Source organism: Antechinus flavipes, chromosome 2, assembly GCF_016432865.1.
Source record: "Antechinus flavipes isolate AdamAnt ecotype Samford, QLD, Australia chromosome 2, AdamAnt_v2, whole genome shotgun sequence".
NCBI classification, from domain to species: domain Eukaryota; kingdom Metazoa; phylum Chordata; class Mammalia; order Dasyuromorphia; family Dasyuridae; genus Antechinus; species Antechinus flavipes.
In genome coordinates, this window is record NC_067399.1 from 450,300,240 (window position 1) to 450,321,555 (window position 21,316).

Genomic DNA, 21,316 nt, shown 5'->3' on the forward strand with positions numbered 1-21,316 from the left:
CAGGACTAGAATTTAAGTTTCATGTCCAGGAATCTTTCTCCATGTCTGAAATTCTCAGGCAGGACCACAATTCTCTCAAAAAATGTTCATTTGAGGGTTTTCATTTCTCTGGTATTTCTGAGCCCAATGGTTAGCAATGAATTCTCATAGCCACATGACCACACTACCACCTATTGCCAATTCAAGGGCACTTAACCAGCGAAGGTTAGGAATAAAAGTTAAAGAATCAAGACTACTTCATCAGGTCCAGAGAGGGTGGTTTATTGTAAGAGGAGCACCAGTAAAAGAACACAATTGAAACCTAGAGAAGATGATAGCTTTACGTACATCCCAAAAAATGTGTGTTCCTCCCAGTCAACAGCAATCTAATCATTATGGACATCAGCAGCTAATCAAGGGTTGGGATCTGAAAAGTCTTCCAAGATAGAGAAGAAATGGTGAGCAGGGGGGAGAATCTGTATGGAGAAAAATGGTCAGAGTTTATGACACTTGTCTATTTGATCCAATCCATAAGAATACGTTATCTTGATGAAGAATTGATCTGAGTTCACAGGATCTGAGTTCAAATCCAGGTTCTGCTAATTAAATAGTTTGTGTGATATTCTGAGAATCGAGGGGGAGACAAAAATCACAATCTTGAAAAATCACTAAGCATTCCCTCAAACATGCTAAGAACCATTATTACAGGAAAATACTGAGAACCTCACTGTGTGCTAAGGGTAATAAGGAAATGACATTAGCTCTCTTATCTGGAGTCCTTTACAATTAATAGAGTTCTCTCTTCCCAACAACTTTAAGAAGCAGGCAAGTCCATATTATAGGAGAGGGAACTAAAGCTCTAAGTTAAGTACTATTACTAACTTCACAGTGGTAAAAAAGTCAAAGCTTTATGTCAAATGCTCTTTTCTCTATACAATGGTTCCCCTTCAGCAAAGAGTTTTCAGAATAGATGAAATGAGATCAAACCCACAAACACTGCCCTTTCTTCAAGGAAAAGCATTTAAAGTTAATTGCTTCTGGGATTTCTCTCTGATTATCTGTGGTTTTCCTACACTTCAAAGACTCTTTAGCTAAGCATTTACATACTTATTGTGAAATGCTCCTTTGCCATTGTTGAAATGTGACTTTGTAATTTTGTACCAGGTCCAGAATTAATCAAAGATCTTATTTTGCCTGTCTCCAAAGAGGTTAAGAACCTGGCCTCAGAAGGAAGTAGAAATAAGATGGAAATCAATAAGAATCCTTCATATTTGCATAGCATTTTACACAGTTTCCAAAGTACTTTCAACTCTTGTCATTCAGTCATGTTTGACTTTTTGTGACCCATTTCAGATTTTCTTGGCAGAGACACTGGAGTGGTTTGCCATTTCCTTCTCCTGCTCATTTGACAAATGAGAAACTGAGACAAAAGAGGCTTGGCTTGCTCAGGATCACACAATTAGAAGTGTCTGAGACCAGATTGGAACTCAGGTTTTCATGATTCCTAGGTACTGTGATATTGCTCTTTTAGTGACCTGATCTCATTTGAGTCTTTGAGGTAAAAGGGAACCTACTCAAAGTAACATAGTCAAGGGCTAGAAGCTAAGCTTTTGGATTCATTCTACATCATCAATACCTACTAAAGGAAAGAGAACATGGCAGGGATTTCTGGATTCTATTTAATGAACTGCACTAAGACCGTCAGTCTTCAAACAGTCAGAATCTGGACTGCCCTGAGATCCCAAATAAAAGAGGAATTAATGGGGTTATGTCTCAGTCTTCTCTGGGTTCATGTTATATAAATTTACCAACTAAGTTGTATGTCACAGTTGGTTGGTATGTCACTGTTTACTTGGTGTTCCAGAGTACGTTGCTGACCAGAGGGCAAATCTCAAAGAAGCAAATAGTAAGTAATGAAATGAACCAGGAATGGAATTTAAAGGGAAGCATTCTGGAAAGTGTTTCTTCTGTAAAAATGTCTCTTCTGATATGGTCTAACACACCTAGTGTTAGACTCACCTCAGTGAGGAAAAAGGTTTTAGTTCCATCTCATTCTCTAGAGAAGAGGAATGCTGCCCTGTCATCCTAAAACCCTGAGCAACCAATAAGAAATCATGCTTACTATTTTTGGTATTCTATTTGGTATTTCTTCAGGAATCCATTCAATGCATGGGGGCCATTTTCCAAATTCATTTGGATATCACTAAAAAAAGAAAAAGTATAAGAATTGTGGAAACAGAAAATTACCCCCTCACCTCCCAAACTGCTTTTATCCTTGTCACTATCCTGCTGAAGAGCCTACAATGGTTTCTTTTACTAACTAGATCCCCATCAACCTCTCCAGTCTTAAATTAAAGGTCCTTTGCAATCTGTCACACCTTAGTTATAAAACTCTCTCTCAGAATCTCTTATACATACATACATACATACATACACACGCATGCACACCCACACACACACACACACACACACACACACACACACACCTGCACTTTCTACTTCAGATAAGTTTCTCACAGGATCCCTGTACCCCAACATGCAGAAAATAACCTCTTGGTTTACAAAGCCTAAAATGCCTTATCCTCTTCAATTATCTAAATATGGATATTCTCCAAGATCTAGCTCAATTCCCATCTTTACCCTCTAAAACCATCACTGACTTTATTGCTAGATCTCATTTGATCTTCACACCAACCCGGCAAAATCTGCAATGCAGTCACCTCTTCCCTCCTTCTCTGGTCTCTTTCATTTAGACTTGGTGTTTCAGGCCTTACAGTCTGTCCCAGATGTTTTATTTGTAAATTCCTTAAACCCAAGAATGTGTTTTATACTCCCCATGTCCTCCTGACAAAGGGGCAGTCTCTGTGAATGCCTCCTCCTAAACCCATAGTATAGTACCTTCTCATCCATGTTCTTAGATGAGTTGTTATAACCAAGAACAGTCATCAGCTGGTAGCCAGTCTTTTGGCAATGAGCATTCCCTTTCCCCCAGTTTATCTGGATTTGTCTGTAGATGATAGACATAGTCTGTGCTGGGCCTGATAAAAAACCTCAGTAAATATTACTGTCAGAAAGGAAGGAAAAGGAGGGAGAGAGAGAGAGAGAGAGAGAGAGAGAGAGAGAGAGAGAGAGAGAGAGAGAGAGAGAGAGAGAGAGAGAGAGAGAGAAAGAAAAGAAACAAAGAAAGAAAAGGAGGGAGGGAGGAAGGAAAAAGGAAGGAAGGAAGGAAGGAAGGAAGGAAGGAAGGAAGGAAGGAAGAAGGAAGGAAGGAAGGAAGGAAGGGAGGGAGAGAAAGAGGGAAGAAAGGAGGCAGGAAGGATGAAAGAGAGAGAAAGGAAGGAAGGAAAGGAAGAAAAAAGAAAGAAGGAGGGAAGGAGGGAGAGAGAGAGGGAAGAAAGGAGGCAGGAAGGATGAAAGAAAGAGAAAGGAAGGAAGGAATGAAGAAAAGGAGGAAGGGAGGAAGGAGGAAGGAAGGAAGGAAGAAAGAAAGAAAGAAAAAAAAAGAAAGAAAGAAAAAGAAAGAAAAAGAAAAAGAAAGAAGAAAAAAAAAGAAAGAAAGAAAGAGAAAGAAAGAAAGAAGAAGAAAGAAAAAGAAAGAAGGAAGAAGGAAGGAAGGAAGGAAGGAAGGAAGAAGGAAGAAAGAAAGAAAGAAGAAAGAAAAAGAAAGAAAGAAAGAAAAGAAAGAAAGAAAGAAAGAAAGAAGAAAGAAAGAGGGAGAGAGGGAGAAAAAAAGGGAGGGAGGCAGGAAGGATGAAAGAGAGAGAAAGGAAGAAGGAAGGAAGAAGGAAGGAAGGAAGGAAGGAAGAAGGAAGAAGAAAGAAAGAAAGAAAGAAAGAAAGAAAGAAAGAAAGAAAGAAAGAAAGAAAGGGAGGGAGGGAGGGAGGAAGGGAGGGAGGGAGGGAGGAAGAAAGAAAAAGAAAGAGAAAGAAAAAGATTGAGAGAGAGAAAGGAGGAAAGCTATCTTTAACTAAAAGAATATTTTTTCCCAGAACACTCAAAAGGAAACAAATATTAATTAAGTGATTGAACTAAAGGTAGACAAGTATTGGAATCAGGAAGACTCTTTATGACTTCAAATGTTGCCTCAAACACTAGCTATGTGATCCTGAGGAAGTCACTTAACCCTGTTTGTCTCAAGTTTCCTCATCTGTAAAATGAGCTTGAGAAGGAAATGGCAAACTGCTTCAATATCTTCGCCAAGAAAACACCAAATGAAGAGTCATGAAGAGTCAGGCTCTACTGAAAGACAACCTAATAACAAGGGAGTAAACGTGTTAAAAAAAATGGAAACCTGAAAATTTAGAATACAGAATATAATGCCAAAGCTGGACAGAATTGTAGAGATTATACTTTCATTGTAAAGGTGAGGAGACTGAGGTTCAAAGAGGGAATGTTAGCAACACAGCCAAAATCAGAAACCAATTCTCCAATCTACCAACTATCCTTGTTGCCTTTTCCTTGATTTTGACAAGTAAACCATATAAACACTGTCAGATGTATAAGCTTTATCCCAGACAGTGGAGCTGCATTTAAACGCGATCATTTTTCTCCAAAGATCTTTTGGGGATGAAAATGAAAAAAAGACATTATCTTTCTGTGTTCATATGAATCTCCCTCCATCCTCCATATTTTCACTTGTTCTTCTATAGGACTTTCATCTGTATACCTCTCCAGCTGCATTGCCTTTTCATAAGACTACAAACAACTTATCAGGAATTTCCCAGGGAGACGGTAAACTCACAACCAATTCCATAACACAGAACAAGTAGCCATTCAAAAAACAATCACATTCACAGGAACTCCCTTTTCTATAGCACATTCAATATTACAAAGCACTTTGGTAGTCCCAAGATCAGTACTTATAGCATCACAATATCCTTATTTCATGAATGAAGGAACTGAAGCTCAGAAGAATTAACCCAACTAGGGAAAGTCAGAACCAGGACCCAGAACTGTCTCAAGACCTCAAATTCAGGATATTTTTTTCTGAGGTGGCTAAGTAGTACAGGGGATAGAGTACTTGGCCTGGATTTAGAAAGACAAGTTCAAATGTACCCTCAGACTCTTCCTAGTGATGACCCTCTGGACCACAGAACTTCTGCCTGCCTCAGTTTTCTCAACAGTTAAATGGGAATAATAACATCACCTACCTCCTAAGGTTTTTGTGAGGATCAAATGAGATAATATTTGTAAGTCACTTAGCACAATACCCAGAATATAGTAGGTGTAAATAAATGCTTATTCCATTTCATTCTACCAGTTCAGGCTAAAGACAGTGCATTTTTGGGGGGGGTTTGTTTGTTTGTTTGTTTGTTTTTGCATTCACATTTAAGTGATTGTGCTGTTTAAATGGTTGTCCTCAGTGATTAAGGAGCCAAGGGCCAGATGGATTTTATTCTTCTCATCTTTTTCCGCTCTGACTTCAGTTGGCATGGCAATGATTACATGTGGCAGGATTATTTGTTTAGTAACTGGCCTAAAGGAAACAAAACATCAGCATTAGAGACTTTCCCCTATTCCTTTTTTATTAGTATTATCATTATTTATTAATTTCCAACTTAAAAACAAAAATAGACAAAAGAAACATTCCCATGTGTACAGCAGAACATGAGAGGATTCAAAATTTAAAGCTATAAATTTCCATTTCAAGAAAGCCTATATAATAATACTACATACAATGTGTTCAGAGCTACCAATATTTTCTTTGCTTCTTTATAGGTTTTCTTTGTTCTCTGTTGTGCATTTTTAATTTTTATTCTTTTATACCCCTTGCCTTTTTCCCCAAGGTGGTTACAATTGAGCACAAATATATTTTATATACATATTGTGTATATACATACTTGAGATAAATAACATGCTTACAAAAACATATACATACCTATACCTATTTACATAGGTATTTATAATCATAGACATATATATTTATATACATACTTATATATCTATATCAAACTTTACTATGCTTCTTTCTTCATATGTCCAAGTCTTTCCTTCTTTTTCTAAATCTACTAACTCATCATTTCCTATACCATAGCAATAAAATATCTAGTTATTTTAAATAGTTTAAAACAATGTTAATATAGCTGACATATAATGTAGTTGATCTATTTTCTCTTTTGATTAAATCTATTTTAGTTTTAACTTTTTCTAAAGCATAATTACTACTCCTGTTTCTTTTTTTAAATAAATTCTACTCCTGATCTTTATTACTATATTTGTGTCTATCTCTTATTTCTTATATCCTTCCTGAGTTTTTTTTCAATCTATACCCAATTACTAGAATGTCCTTACTGAAGGACATTTTAATTTGCCTTTGATATTTACTCTGTATTTCACTTAGATCTTACAGGTCAAATTTTCTATTAAGTTCAGGTCTTTTTTGCAATAAAATCCTGAAAGTATGGCAATTCATTGAATGTTCATTTATGTTCAGGATTATGCTTAATTTTTCTGGATATGATATTTTTGGCTGCAACCCCAATTATTTTGCTCTTTGATATATAATATTCCAAGACTTGAGATCTTTTAATGGAGTTACTGCTAGATCTAGTATGAGTGTAATTGAAGCTCCACTATATTTAAATTTTTTTTCTTGTTTCTCATAATATTTTCTACTTGACCTGGGAATTTGGCTGTGATGTTCCTATAGGTTTTTGTCATAGAATATCTTTTGGTGTTAATTGGTGGATTTTTTTCTATTTCTACTTTCCCTTCTTGTTCTAACACATCAGAACAATTTTCTTTAACAATTTCTTGTATTCTATCATGATTCTTTTTTTAAGTCTAGCTTCCAAGTTGTCCAATTATGTTTTATCTTTTTATCTGTTCACTAAATCTATTGTTTTTCTTATGAGATATCTCACATTCTCTTCTGTTTTTCATTCTTTATATTGTTTTATAATTTCTTTTTTACATCTTTGCTGGTTTCCCTTTGCCCAATTCTAGTTTTCAGAGTCATTTTTTTTTCCTTAAAATTCTGGATCTTCTTTTCTAGTTGGTTGATCCTCTTTTTATAATCTTCTTGCTTTCCTTGGATTGTACTTTTTTATTTTTCCTGAATCTCTTTGATTTTTAAAGCCTTTTTTGAATTCTTTTGTGAATTCTTTTTGGACAAGTGATCATTTTATGTTAGTCTTTGAGAAAGAAGGAATTTATTTTATTTCAGTGTCCTCCTCTGAAGATGAATCCCTGGTGATCTCTATTCCTATAGTAACTTTCTCTGATTGAATTCTTTTTCCTTTGCCTGCTCACTCTTTTTTTAAATAGGAACTTGTTAGTGTAATCACCTCTAGTGCTGAGATTGGGGGATGGTGCCTTTGGCTTCAGGTTCTCCTTCAATTCTTCCCTCTGGCTTATAACCCAAAAACAAGAACTCTGCCCTCCTTTGAGTTCCCATAGTTATCAGCATTTCTGCCCCACTACTTCTGCACTTACCAGTCCTGTGCTGGTTCCTTCTCAGGGCCACCCCTCAGCAGTAAAGCTGGACCTGGATTTCCAATCTTTCCAGATTCAAGAGACTGTACTCTCCACGCTGTCCACTAGACTTCCCACATTGTACAGGAGGTGAAAATTGTTGTGATGAGAACCAAGAGTTTCCTTTGGCTAACTCTAGGGTTCACCATTTGCTATTTTAGCTGAGCTAGCCTGGAGGTGTTTATACTTCCAAGGGACCAAACTACAATTTTGGTATCTTAAGATCTTCTCTCTTGTCCCAGGAGCATCACTGTTCTTCCCCTATACTTGTTCTAATCCTAATCATAAATGCACCTGACATTTGCTCTAAGAAACTGTTTTGTCTTATTTATAGAAGAGATCTTTAAAAATTAGAATTTTCTGACTTAGTCTGCCATCTTCCTTGAATCTTCTCATCTCCAAATCCTTTCAATAATATTTGGCAATGGTTCAGCCACCCATGTTTTTTTTCAGAGCATTTATACTCTGGTGATTGATACTTCCCTTCAAAGCACACCCTCAGAAAGTAGAGGTTGTTATCTCATTTTATATCTGGAGACACTGAGGCCCAACAAGAGGAAGTGATTAACTATAGTAGTAGAGTAAGTCAATAGTTGTAAGCCTTGTGCCTTCTGTTCAGGACTCTTTCTTCTTGGGATAGGTTGTTCTCAACCATTATATTGAGATAAAAAGGATTCAGGATTCATAGTATTTTATTTTAGGATCAGAGATTTAAAGCTTCAAAAAGCAATAGTAGTCATCTGACCAAAACTCTTGCCCTCATCTTCAAGAGTAGAAAATTAAACCCATAGGGAGGAAGTGACTTAACTAAAGTCATTCCTTTTGTTTCATTTTGCAAGAAGCATGGTCAAGTTCCAGACTCAGTTTACACACTCTAAACCAGAAGTTGGATTGTGACTACAAAAAATAGCCAAGACTAATGTGTAATTATCAATGCACACCACCCACAAAGAACTGGAAGCAGCTATGAGAAAACACAGGAGAAAAAAAGAACAGTTCACCAAAGAGGATTGGGGAGATCTTGGCAAAGTTCACGAAAGACCACAGATTTCCAGTCAGAAACAAAATCTTATCCTAGTGGATCACAGATCAAAGAATTTTGCTCTCAGGTTCAGGTCCTTAAACAGTGAGTTAACTCAAGAGACCACCTCTATTGAATGTTCCATTAACTTCTCTGATACTAGACTGGCAACCCAGGTGATATTTATCCTTAGCAGTACCCACCTTCCCTTTGGTAGTTTTGTTTCCCCTTTCTGTCACTTAAATATGATAGGATTTTTAAAGCTGGAAGAGATATTAAATACAATTAAATCTATCCTCTTTGCTTTAGAGATCAGGAAACTGAAGCACTGAATGGTGAAAAGTTTTCTTTAAAGTTTTTTTTTTTTTAATTTTCTGTTTCTTAAAAAAATAGAAAAAAGAAAGACAAAAAAGGAAAGTAAAAAACAGAACAGAACATTGTCAAGTACTCTGAAGAACATCAGGGAGGATTTAAAGTACATAAAAATAAATTTCCAGTTGAAGAAAGGATATATAAAAATAGAAGAAATTGTATTCATGAGTATCCATCTTTTTTTTTTTTTTTTTGCTTCCTTGTAGGTTGTCCTTTTGTTCTCTGCTGTGCGCTTTTTTTACTTTATTCTTTTTTCCCCTCTCATCCCCCCACCTCCCCAAGCAGGCTATAATTAAGCACAGATATATTTACATATACATGTAAAAATATAATACATACACACATACATACACACATACATATATATATATATGTGTGTATATATATATATATGTTCACACCCACCCACAGACCCACACACATACATATATCTAGATACACAAATACATAGAGCAACATGCATACATATTTGCATATACTCAAACATATTATATCCACATGCATTTATCCATGTGTAAACATGCATCTAAAACAATATTAGTATGGCTGACATATAATGTAGATTTCTCTCTTGATTGAAGCTTTCAGTTTGACTTTGTCTAAGATCAGTGATTATTAATGATACTTTTTTCTAATAAATGCTACTTCTGATCCTTATTGTAATGTTTGTGTATAGCTCTTCTTTCCTATCCCTGCCAACTCTTACATTTTAATTCTTCCTTGCTATTACTTAATCTCCCCCTTCCCACTGATCTCTCTCTTGTCTTCTTCTCCCACCCATCTCTCACCCCTTATTTTTTTATAGATTTTGGAGGATGCTATATCTTTTATGGTATACAAGTATTATCTATTTAAACCATTCCTGATGTAGGTTTTCAAAACCATGAGCCCTCCTTTCCCCTCTAATTCCTATGCGTCTATTCTTCCTCTGCACTTCATTTATATAACATAATTACTATTTTTACCTTTTCCTACACAGTTTTGCTTTTTAGAGTCAGATCATACTCAACTCTGCCCCAATCTTTCTTTTGAGCTATCCAATTGCTGAGGTCCATCTTAAACATATGGTATACATTGCCATGTTTTAAAAATATAAACAATTTGTCCATGTTAAGTTCTTTGAAATTAATCTTTGATATTGGCTCTTATAAATTAAAATTTCTACTATGTTTGGATTTGTTTGAAAGTCTTGAAAATTTGCAATTTCATTAAATGTCCATTTTTTTCATTCAATATTATGGATAATTTTGTTGGATATAAAATTTTTTGGCTACAGGCCTAGGTCTTTTGATTGTTAGTATATATAATTCCAGGACATGAGGTCTTTTGTTATAGTTACTGATAATTCCTGTCCTATTCTAATTATAGCTTCATCAGATTTGAATTGTTTTTTCTTGTTTCTTGCAGAATTTTCTCTTTGATTTGGGAATTTCAAAATTTGGTAATAATATTTCTGTGTATTTTTCACAAATGATTTCTTTGATTGGTGCATTTTTTCTATTTTTTTTCTATTTCTACTTTCCCCTCTATCATTTTGAACAATTTTCTTGGATTATTATTTATCATGGTTCTTTTTTTGGTAGAGGTGAACTAATAACTCTTTTAGGATAGTTTTCAATTATTCTTATATTTTCTCTTCTTGATCTGTTCTCCAGAGCTGTTGTTTTTCATATAATATGTTTCACATTCTGTTTTATTTTTTTCTTTCTTCATGATCTGTTTTATTATTTCTTGGTCTCTTACAACTTCACTGGCTCCCGCTTTAATTTTCAAAGAGTTATTTTTGTCTTTTAGACTCTGTATCTCCTTTTCTAGTTGGTTAACTTTTTTTTCATAATCATTTTTCATGGATTGGGGGGGGGAGGGTTTCTCAATGCCTCTTATTTGATCTTTAAATTCTTTTTTTGAATTTTTCTATAAATTCTCTCTGGGCAGGGAGCCATTTAACATTACTTCTGGAATAAAAGAAGCCTTTTTTGTCTTCAGTGTCCCCCTCTAAAAATGAACCCCAATCTTCCCTATTTATACAGTAAGTTTCAATGATTGATTTCTTCCTTCTTTTCTGGTTTGTTTTTTTAAATGAGAAGCATTAGCATCTCTAAATGTGGGGTGGGGTTATAGTGCCTCTAGCTTCACTTCAGATCTCTCTCTGAGCTGGAAACCCAAACCAAGAACTCCATCCTCCTGCAAGTTCCCACAACCAGCAGCATCCCTTTCCCACTGCCTCTGCATTCCTGATGTGCTGGTTCCTTCCCACCAAAGAACATCTCTGTACCACAGCTAGGGTTGGCATTCCCAATCATCTGAGGTTCACTCAGTCTTCCCAGACATGCTGAGAGGTCAAAATTCCTGTGGTTTCTCTGATGCTCAAGCCAAAGACAGATTGGCTTGAGTACTCCCCCTCCCCTTTACCCCCCCCCCCCCTGCCCCTGACCTTGGTGTTTCTACGGAGCTAACCTGTAGGTATTTGCACTTCACAATGGCTAATGCCTAGCCTGGGATCTTGTTTGAATCTTTTGGATTGTCCTAGGAGAATCCCTTTCCCCCCAAGTCTTCTAGATTTTTCACCAGTCTATGTTCTCCCTGAGAAACAAATTTGTTCTGTTTGTGCAGGAAATCTAGAGACCTTGAACTTTACCAACCTACTCCACCATCTTCCCAGAATCCTCCCTTAAAGTTTTTTTTATCATAGTCAGGACCTGAACCATGATTTTCTGCCTCTGAGACAAGTGTTTTTTCCAAGACAGCAGGATGTAGTTGAGAAGAATAAATTGTACAGGGAAATGCTAAATTCACATGCAGAAATTATTAGTAGAAAAGAATACAAGATTTGGAGACAAAGGTGGGTTCAAATCCTGCCTCAACTTTCTTATTGTCTCTGAGACTTTTCTTTCCTGATTCTACATCTATAAAATGAAGGAAATGGGACTAAGTGATTTCTAAAGATCCTGTCATACTTAAATCCTATGAACCAAAGTCATTATCCTATGCAAAAACCTTCAAGGACTAACTGAATATAACCATAACTTAATAACTCTAAAATATAATATAAAATTCTTGAGCTTTGATTTAAGATCTTCCATCTCCTGCTTCAAATGTACTTTTAAAAATTAATTTTTATTGCTCCTCCCTTTAATGCACTCTCTAGATTCCCACCATATTGGGCTGCTGGCTTTCCTCAGACTCAATATTCCATCTCTTCCCTCAAATTCACTTAATCTTTTCCTGTAGTTCCTATAGTCCTTAAAGTGTGCTTCTTTAAAGTCTGATACTTTCTTCTTCAAGACCCATAACAGCTGCTTCCTCTTGAGATCTTCCCTATTTTCTCTAATAGTCAATGTTTTCTTCTTCCTCACATAATTTTATAATTGCTTCTTTTTTTAAGCTTTTTATTTTCAAAACATATGCATGGATAATTTGACAATATTGATGGTTGTATAGCTTTGTGTTTACATTTTCTCCTCCTTCTCCCCACAACTCCCCTACATGGCAAACAATACAATATATCTTAAACATATTAAATATATGTTAAATCCAATATGTATAAAAATATTTATACAATTTTCTTGCTGCACAAAAAAATCAGATCAAAAAAAAAAAGTAAATGAGAAAGAAAACAAAATGCAAGCAAACAACAACAAAAAGAGTGAAAATGTTATGTTGTGATCCACATTCAGTTCTTACAATCCTCTCTCTGGGTGCAGATGACTCTCTTCATCACAAGATCATTGAAACTGGCATCAATCATCTATTGTTGGAAAGAGTCACATTCATCATAATTGATTGTTTTACATTGCTGATGTTGCTATGTACAATGATCTCCTGGTTCTGCTCATTTCACTTAGCATCAGTTCATGTAAGTCTCTCCAAGCCTTTCTAAAATCATCCTGCTGATCATTTCTTATATAATAATAATATTCCATAACATTCGTATACCATAACTTATTCAGCCATTCTCCAACACTTGGGCATCCACTCAGTTTCCAATTTCTTGCCACTACAAAAAGGACTGCCACAAACATTTTTGTATATATGAGTCCCTTTCCCTCCTTTAAGATCTCTTTGGGATATAGGCCCACTAGAAACACTTCTGGGTCAAAGGGTATGCACAATTTGATAGCCCTTTGAGCATAGTTCTAAACTGCTCTCCAGAATGACCGGATCTGTTCACAGCTCTCCAACAATGTTATCAATGTCCCTGTTTTCTCACATGCCCCCCAACATTTATGTTTATCTTTTCCTGTCATCTTAGCCAAGCTGAGAGGTGTGTAGTGGTATCTCAGAGTTGTCTTAATTTGCATTTCTCTGATCAAAAGTGATTTAGAGCACCTTCTCATATGATTAGAAATAGTTTTAATTTCTTCATCTGAAAATTGTCCATATCTATTGACCATTTATCAATTGACGAATGGCTTGAATTCTTATAAATCTGAATCACTTCTTTATATATTTTAGAAATAAGGTCTTTATTAGAACCCTTAAATGTAAAAAATGATTTCCCAATTTATTGCTTCCCTTCTGATCTTGTCTACATTAGTTTTGCTTGTATAAAAACCTTTTAACTTAATATAATCAGAATTATCTATCTGGTATTCAATTATGAGTTCCAGTTCTTCTTTGGACAAAAATTCCTTCTTTCCCATGGATCTGAGAAGTAAACTATCCTATGTTCTTCTAATTTACTTATAATATCACTCTTTATGACTAAATCATGAACCCATTGAGATCTTATGTTGGTATAGATGTTAGATGTGGATCAAGCCCTAGTTTCTTCCCTGCTAGTTTCCAATTTTCCCAGCAGTTTTTATCAAATAGTAATTTCTTATCCCAAAATCTGGGATCTTTGGGTTTGTCAAACACTAGATTGCTATAATTTATTGCCTATTTTGTCCTGTGATCCTAACCTATTGCATTGATCGATTACTCTATTTCTTAGCCATAACCAAATGATTTTGATGACTGCTACTTTACAATAAAGCTAGGCCACCTTCAGTAGCATTTTTTTTTCATTAATTTCTTTGAAATTCTTGACCTTTTGTTCTTCCAGATGAACTTTGTTACTATTTTTTCTAGATTTGTAAAATAATTTCTTGGGAATTTGATTGGTAGATTAAGTAGATTAATACTAAATAAGTAGATTAATTTAGGTGGTATTGTCATTTTTATTATATTTGCTTAGCCTACTCATGAGCACTTGATATTTTTCCAACTGATTAGATCTGACTTTATTTGTGTGGAAAGTGTTTTGTAGTTGTGTTTGTTATTTTAAATGGAATTTCTTTTTGTATCTCTTTCTACTGGACTTTGTTGGTAATATATAAAAATGCTGATGATTTATGTGGATGTATTTTGTATCCCTCAATTTTGCTAAAGTTGTGAATTGTTTCTAGTAGCTTTTTAGTTGATTCTCAAGAGTTCTCTAAGTATACTATCATATCATCTGCAAAGAGTAATAATTTGTTTTCCTCATGACCTACCTCTAATTCTTTTTTCTTCTCTTATTGCCAAAGCTAACATATAATTACTTCTTTGCATTCGTATTATATTCTTCAATAAAGTACATACTCCTAAAAGGCAGAAATTACATATCTGACTGATGAGTGGTTTATAATAAGAAGTGAGAGATTGCTTTCAAACTTGTTGGAGATGAACTAGTGTGGTACATATATCACTTCTCACTCAAGAGGCACAGGAGCCTTTGGCTGTGCTAGAAACTTATAAAGGAGGAAGGTTGTCAAGTGGTCTCAGGACCATATTCTCTCCCTTTTTCTATACTCACACTTTGAATTCCATGTTGAATTTGACCAGGATTTTTGAAGAGAGGCGAGGTTCCTTCTTAACTGTCTGAATTCTAATGTGGAAAAGCTTGCCATTGGTAATATTAAGCCTGTAAGAGAAACCACAAGGAGGAGAATCAGCTCATGGAAGATATTAATTTTTAAGTCACATAAGCAAGGCCTGGCAAAATTGTGTGCCAGTTGGTATTTTTGTCAATTAAATTATTATCAGGATTTCCCAATCATATGATAATAACCTTTCTATTAGTATATGTTGCTTAAGAAAATGCATGATTACATAAATCTTCATTTAATTAAGTAATATGTTTAAGTGAATTTGTAATTTATTCCTTATATAAAGATCTATAAAAAGGTTTTTTGCAACATAAATGAGATATATTGTTTGTTCAAACTAGAAGAGGAATGTTTTCTTATCCATTTCGCTGAATTACTTGATAAAGTGGCTGGTGAGCATATAATTTTTAAATTTTTTAATAATGACTTTTTATCTTCAAAATATATGCAAAGAGAGTTTTCAACATTCACCCTTCCAAAATCTTGTGTTGCAAATTTTTCTCTCTCTCTTCTTACCTCCCCTCTCCCCAAACAATAAGCACTCCAACACAGGTTAAACATGTGCAATTCTTCTAAATATATTCACACATTTATCATGCTACACAAGAAAAATCAGATCAAGAGGGGAAAAGTGAAAAAATAATCAAACCAATAACAAAAACAACAAAGGTAAAAAATAGTATATTGTGATCCATATTCGGTCCTTTCTGATGACTCTCTCCATCACAAGTTCAGCACAATTGATCATTACATAATCTTGTTGATGCTATTCCAGCATTCTCTTAGTTCTACTCACTTTATATAGCATCATTTCATTCAAGGTCTTTCTGAAATCATCTTGCTGATTGTTTCTTACAGAACAATAATATTCCATTACATTCATATATCATAACTTTATTCTAAAACCATCATCAAGCATCATATGCAATGGATATAAACTAGAAGCATTCCAAATAAGATCGGGGGTGAAACAAAAAAGATCAGGGGGTCAGTATCACCCATAACTATTCAATATTGCATTAGAAATATTAGCTTTAGCAATAAGAAAAGGAAAATGAAGGAATTAGAATAGATAATGAGGAAACAAAATTGTCACTCTTTGCAGATGATATGATGATATATTTAGAGAATCATAGAAAATCAACTAAAAACCTACTAGAAATAATTAACAACTCTAGTAAAGTTTCAGGATATAAAATAAATCCACATAAATCATCAACATTTCTATATCTTACCAACAAAGTCCAGTAGCAGGACTTAGAAAGAGAAATTTCACTTAAAATAACTAGATAATATAAGATATTTGGAAATCTACCTGCCAAGACAAATCCCAGAACCATATGAACACAACTACAAAACACTTTTTACACAAATAAAATTAGATCTACATAACTGGAAGAATATTGTGTGTTCATGGGTAGTCTAAGCTAATATACAAAATGACAATTATACCTAAATTAATCTACTTATTCAATGCCATACCAAACAAACTGCCAAGAAATTACTTTATAGAGCTAGAAAAAAATAACAAAATTCATCTGGAAGAACAAAAGATCAAGCATTTCAAGGGAATTAATGAAATAAAAAGAAAGCAAATTAAATTGGCTTAGCTATACCAGACTTAAAACTATATTGTGCAGCAGTACACATCAAAACCATTTAGTACTAGCTAAAAAATAGAGTAGTTGATCAGTGGAATAGGTTAGGTTCATAAGACACAGTAGTTAATGACTATAGTACTGTAGTGTTTGATAAACCCCAAGACTCCAGCTTCTGAGTTAAGAACTCACTATCTGACAAAAATTTCTGGGAAAATTGAAAAATAATATGGCAGAAACTAGGCATTGATCAACACCCTACACCAAGATAAGGTTGAATTGGATTCATGATTTAAACATAAAAGCTGATACTAAAGCAAATTAGGAGAACAAGTCTGCTGCTCAAATCTATAGAAAAGGAAGGAATTTATAGACGAAGATCTAGAGGACATTATGAAATGCAAACTGGATTATTTTTATTATATAAATTTAAAAGGTTTTGTACAAACAAAACCAATGCAGCCAAGATTAGAAGGGAAGCAGAAAACTGGAAAAAAATTACATTCAAGGTTTCTGATAAAGACCTCATTTCGAAAATATATAGATAATTGTCTAAAATGTACAAGAATATAAGCTATTTTCCAATTGATAAATGATCAAAGGATATGAACAAACAATTTTCAGATGAAGAAATTAAAATCATTTTTCATCATATGAAAATATGCTCTAAATCACTATTGATTGGAGAAATACAAATTAAAACAACTCTAAAGCACTACACACTTCTCAGATTGACTAAGATGACAGAAAAAGATGATGATAAATATTGGAGGGGATGTGGGAAAACTAGGATACTAATACATTATTGATGGAGTTGTGACCTGATCCAACCATTCTGGAGAGCAATTTGGAACTATGCTATCAAACTATGCATACTCTTTGATCCAGCAATGTCTCTACTGAGTCTATATCTCAAAGAGATTGTAAAAAATGCAAAAGGACCTACATATGCAAAAATATAACAGGTCTTTTTATAGTGGCAAGGAATTGGAAACTGAGTGAATGCCTATCATTTGGAGAATGGCTGAATAAGTTATGGTATACGAATGTAATGGAATATCATTGTTTTGTAAAAAAATGATCAGCAGGATGATTTCAGAAAGGCCTTGAGAGACTTGCATGAACTGATGCTGAGTGAAGTGAATATAACTAAGAGAAACACAGCAAGAAGTGATGATCAACTGTGATGGACTTGGCTCTTTGCAACAATGAGATGATTCAGGCCAATTCCAATAGACGTGTAATGGATAAAGCCATCCGCACCCAGAGAGAGAATTATTAAGATTGAATATGGATTGCAACATAGTATTTTCACCTTTGTTGTTGTAGTAGTGGTTTGCTTGTTTTTTTCTTTCTCATTTTCCCTTTTTAAACTGATTTTTCTTGTGCATCTTGATAAATGTGGAAATATGTTTAGAAGAATTGCACATTTTAAACCTATATTGGATTACTTGTTGTCTAGGGGGTGGGAGGAAGGGAGGGAGAAAATTTGGAACACAAGGTTTTGCAAAGGTAAATGCTGAAAACTATTTTTGCATGTATTTTGAAAATTAAAAAGCTATTATTATATAAAAAGAAATGTTTGTTATTCTAGTTCTGAATTCCTCTGCCCCTCTTCTATATTCTGAATTAATGGAATGTAAGCTCCTTGAGAGGCAGCCAGGTGACAAATGGATAGAGTACTGGGCCTGGAATCAGGAAAACTCAAATTCCTAAATTCATATCTGGCTTCAGACATTTGCTAGCTTGTGATCTTGGGATAGTCACTTAATTCTATTAGCCTCAGTTCCTTATCCATAAAATGAGCTGGAGAAGGAAATGGGAAACCATTCCAGAATCTTTGCCAGGGAACACCAAATGGGATCAAAAAGACTCACACATGAATAAACTCTTTGAAAGAAAAGATAATTTCACTTGTGTAATATTTCTTTCTCCATTGACTACAACAGCACTTTAGGAGCTCAATACATAAGTATTCTCTGAACTTGTTATAGAATTCTCTACCTAGGTCTGACTGGGGCCATTACCTACATTTGAAGATAACAACATAACTGGTAACTCACTCAAGAAATTGCTGGAGTTTTGATTCTGCTCTCTGCATCAGCTTCCCAATAGCAGTATTTGGTGTTTCTACAGTCTTTGAAGCATCAAAGAGGGCACTGATGATACTCTGTTCCATAAATTTGTATAAACCTGGAAGAATGGTCACATAACATCTAAGTGTCTGGTTTAATTTGTAGCTGTCCAGGATCATTCTCAACACAGCCATAATTCTTTCTCTAGACTTAGATTTCACAGTCAAGGATACAGGCTGAGTGCATAGAAATTATAAAAACTGTTCAACCATGAGGTGTCTACTGAGTGCAGAGCATGGCAATTCCCACTGGGGTATTGAGTTTAGATAACACATGGTTCCTGCCCTCTTGGAGCTTCCAATCAAGTACAGGGATGACACAAACACAGACAATTAGAAAACACAAAATGTTACAGATTAAGTGAATAACAGCAGTGCAGGCCCAGGTGTGTATGCATAGAACGTGGCCAAGTACACCAACCAAGTGATTCAGACTATAAACTAAGCCGGAAGTTTAAATGCCTGAGTTTAAAAATCCTGCCTCAGACAATCTACTAGCTACATGCTACTGAAGCAAATAACCAGTTCTATTAGTCTCAGCTTCCTCTCCTATAAAATGGTGATAGGAAAAGTTTTTTATCTCATAGGATTGTATTAAGTAAGATAAACATCCATAACATGCTTTGCAAACCTTAAAACATTATATAAATGCTGGTAGTTATTAATTATTATTACTGGAACCCTCAGCCCATATTTCTCAGGCATACTTGAGAGAAAGCTAATTACTATGTGAAATCTGAGGAGAATCTGGATATCACCAACTAGGGGATTCACTGTTATTGAAATTCCCTGATGTCATTTCATAAATGCCCTACTATTTTATCTATTTGCCATCTGTAAATGAACTGGAGAAGGAAATGGCAAAAACTCCAGTATCTTTGCCAGGAAAACCCCAAATGAAGCCACGAAGAGTCTGACATGAATGAAAAACAAAACAAAACAAAACAAAACTGAACAACAAGAAAAACCTCATCTCCAGCCAAAACCTTACTTCTTCCTTATAACACTCTCTATTCAGCTTAGTGAGACACAATCTTTGCTTTTATTCTTTGTTTACAACAGTGTTCATCATATTCTGTCCTGTTGTTTGCTCTTCCTCATTAGAATATAAGCTCCTTGAAGATAGGGATTATCTTTATTTTTGTTAATATTTGTAACTGCAGCATGTTTAGTTCAGTACCTAGCATAGAGCAAATGCTTGTTGATTGATTGACTTACTTAACATTACTGAATATGTGGGGGTCTTGAACTAGAGAGAATTTCCATAAGAACAGCAGCAACCTTATCTTATTAGTACAACTTTAAGATTCCCTATCCTATCCCCCACCCACACAGAACAGAAGAATGCAGAGTATGTGCTTAATAAATGTCAAAATGAAAATCTAATGCTAAGAAAAAGAAGGTTAACTTTGAGAATGATACTTAGAGGAAAATAGGGATTTACAATGTTATATAATCAAAGATTCAGAACTGGAAAGGACCTTAGTGGTAAAGCCTGTCCAATCATCTCCTTTTAAAGCAGGAGAAATTGAAGTTCAGAAAATTAATGACGTGCCTATGATTACATTAGGGATGTGAACCTAATGTCTCTGAGTCCAAGTCCAGTGTTTTTTCCATCCTGCCATGTTTCCTAACTAAATAGCTTTGGCAATCATCAAGGGTAGAGTTTGGGAAAATCTAGGAGGCCCTGGAGCTCTGTGAGTTGGTGATGGTTGGTGAGGACAAGGGAGCATATAAAATCTGGAAAAGGAAGGGACTTTGGGTAAGTCCTATTTGGTAGGTAAAATTTGAAGCTCAGAAATGGAATGGAATGTTACAAAAGATACGTGGGCCAAAGGACTCTCTGATAGTCTGGGCCTAGATGGAGCCAAGATAACAAAACAGGTAAAACCATAGATCATAGATCTAGGTCCAGAAGGGACCTTCAAAACCATCTAGTCCAACCATAGATCATAGATCTAGGTCCAAAAGGGACTTCCAAAACCATCTAGTCCAACTCCTTCATTTTACAGATAAGGAAACTGAATTCCAGAGAAGTGGAGTGATTTGTTCATGCTCACACAAGGAATAAGCCTCCGAGGTAGAATTACAATCCAGGTCTTGGACTTTTTCTGCTTTACCAGACTTGTTCTTCCAATAATAGCCCAGCTGTAGCTTATTTGCTTGCAGGTTACTTGGGACATTTTCATAATGTTGGGCTAGAGTCATGGTGAGTAGGCAGCAGAAGAATATAAGACCCCAAAGGGGAAGAATCTTCATTCTAGACAGTTGGATGGAGAAGGACCAGGCAAACATAGCAGAAATGAGAGAGGCACACAAAGGGTGATGTTCAAGAGTTTCCATGGTTGTTCAGAGTAAAGTTAGATGGTCAATAGAAGCATATTGGTGATGTTAGATTAAATCCAGCTCCACTGAATTTCCATCTTTTCAATGAACCCCTCTTGTGAATAAAGCTGGGTTCAAATGGTGCTCTTGTCACATGATTGGTAAAGAGCATTCACAGGGTTTGGTTACTTAGGACTGGGAGGAGGAGCCATTGTTTGATCATCCAAGTCTAATTGGGGGGTGGGGGGGAAAGAGTAACCAAGAATAGTAGGTAAAAAGGGGTCAGAGAATGATGACTCTTATTAATTCACCAAAAGAAAGTTACCAAACCCAGGGAAGACATTTGTGCTCCTTTGCTCAGACAACAGAAGAGAACCATGCTGCAACAGCAAAAAAAAAGAACTCTATGTTGTATCTACCAAGTTAAGGAATAAGTTCATAGGCTCACAACTGGAAGGGCCTTAGAAACCACCTAACACTGCACTTTCCCTTTACAGAAGGGAACACCAAGGCTTAGAGGAGCGAAGCAACTTGTTCTATGTCACATCACTTATAAAGAACC

The 21,316-nt window shown here is 35.3% G+C and overlaps 1 protein-coding gene across 2 annotated transcripts; it reads right to left on the minus strand.

The window, feature by feature from the left end:
* Window positions 1–240: 240 nt before the first annotated feature.
* LOC127547013 (uncharacterized) lies at window positions 241–20,897 on the minus strand. 2 transcript variants are annotated; one of them, XM_051973872.1, is made up of 6 exons: window positions 20,490–20,897; window positions 18,359–18,488; window positions 14,625–14,732; window positions 5,306–5,455; window positions 2,102–2,182; window positions 241–455 (listed from the first exon to the last, which is right to left on the minus strand). In XM_051973872.1, exons 1-4 carry the CDS (start codon window positions 20,770–20,772, stop codon window positions 5,308–5,310), a joined length of 669 nt encoding a protein of 222 aa, XP_051829832.1. In that variant the 5' UTR covers window positions 20,773–20,897; the 3' UTR covers window positions 241–455; window positions 2,102–2,182; window positions 5,306–5,307. The 2 variants fall into 2 exon arrangements, 1 of the variants encoding a protein (XP_051829832.1); XR_007950054.1 differs by lacking the exon at window positions 18,359–18,488.
* Between the last annotated feature and the right edge of the window lie 419 nt (window positions 20,898–21,316).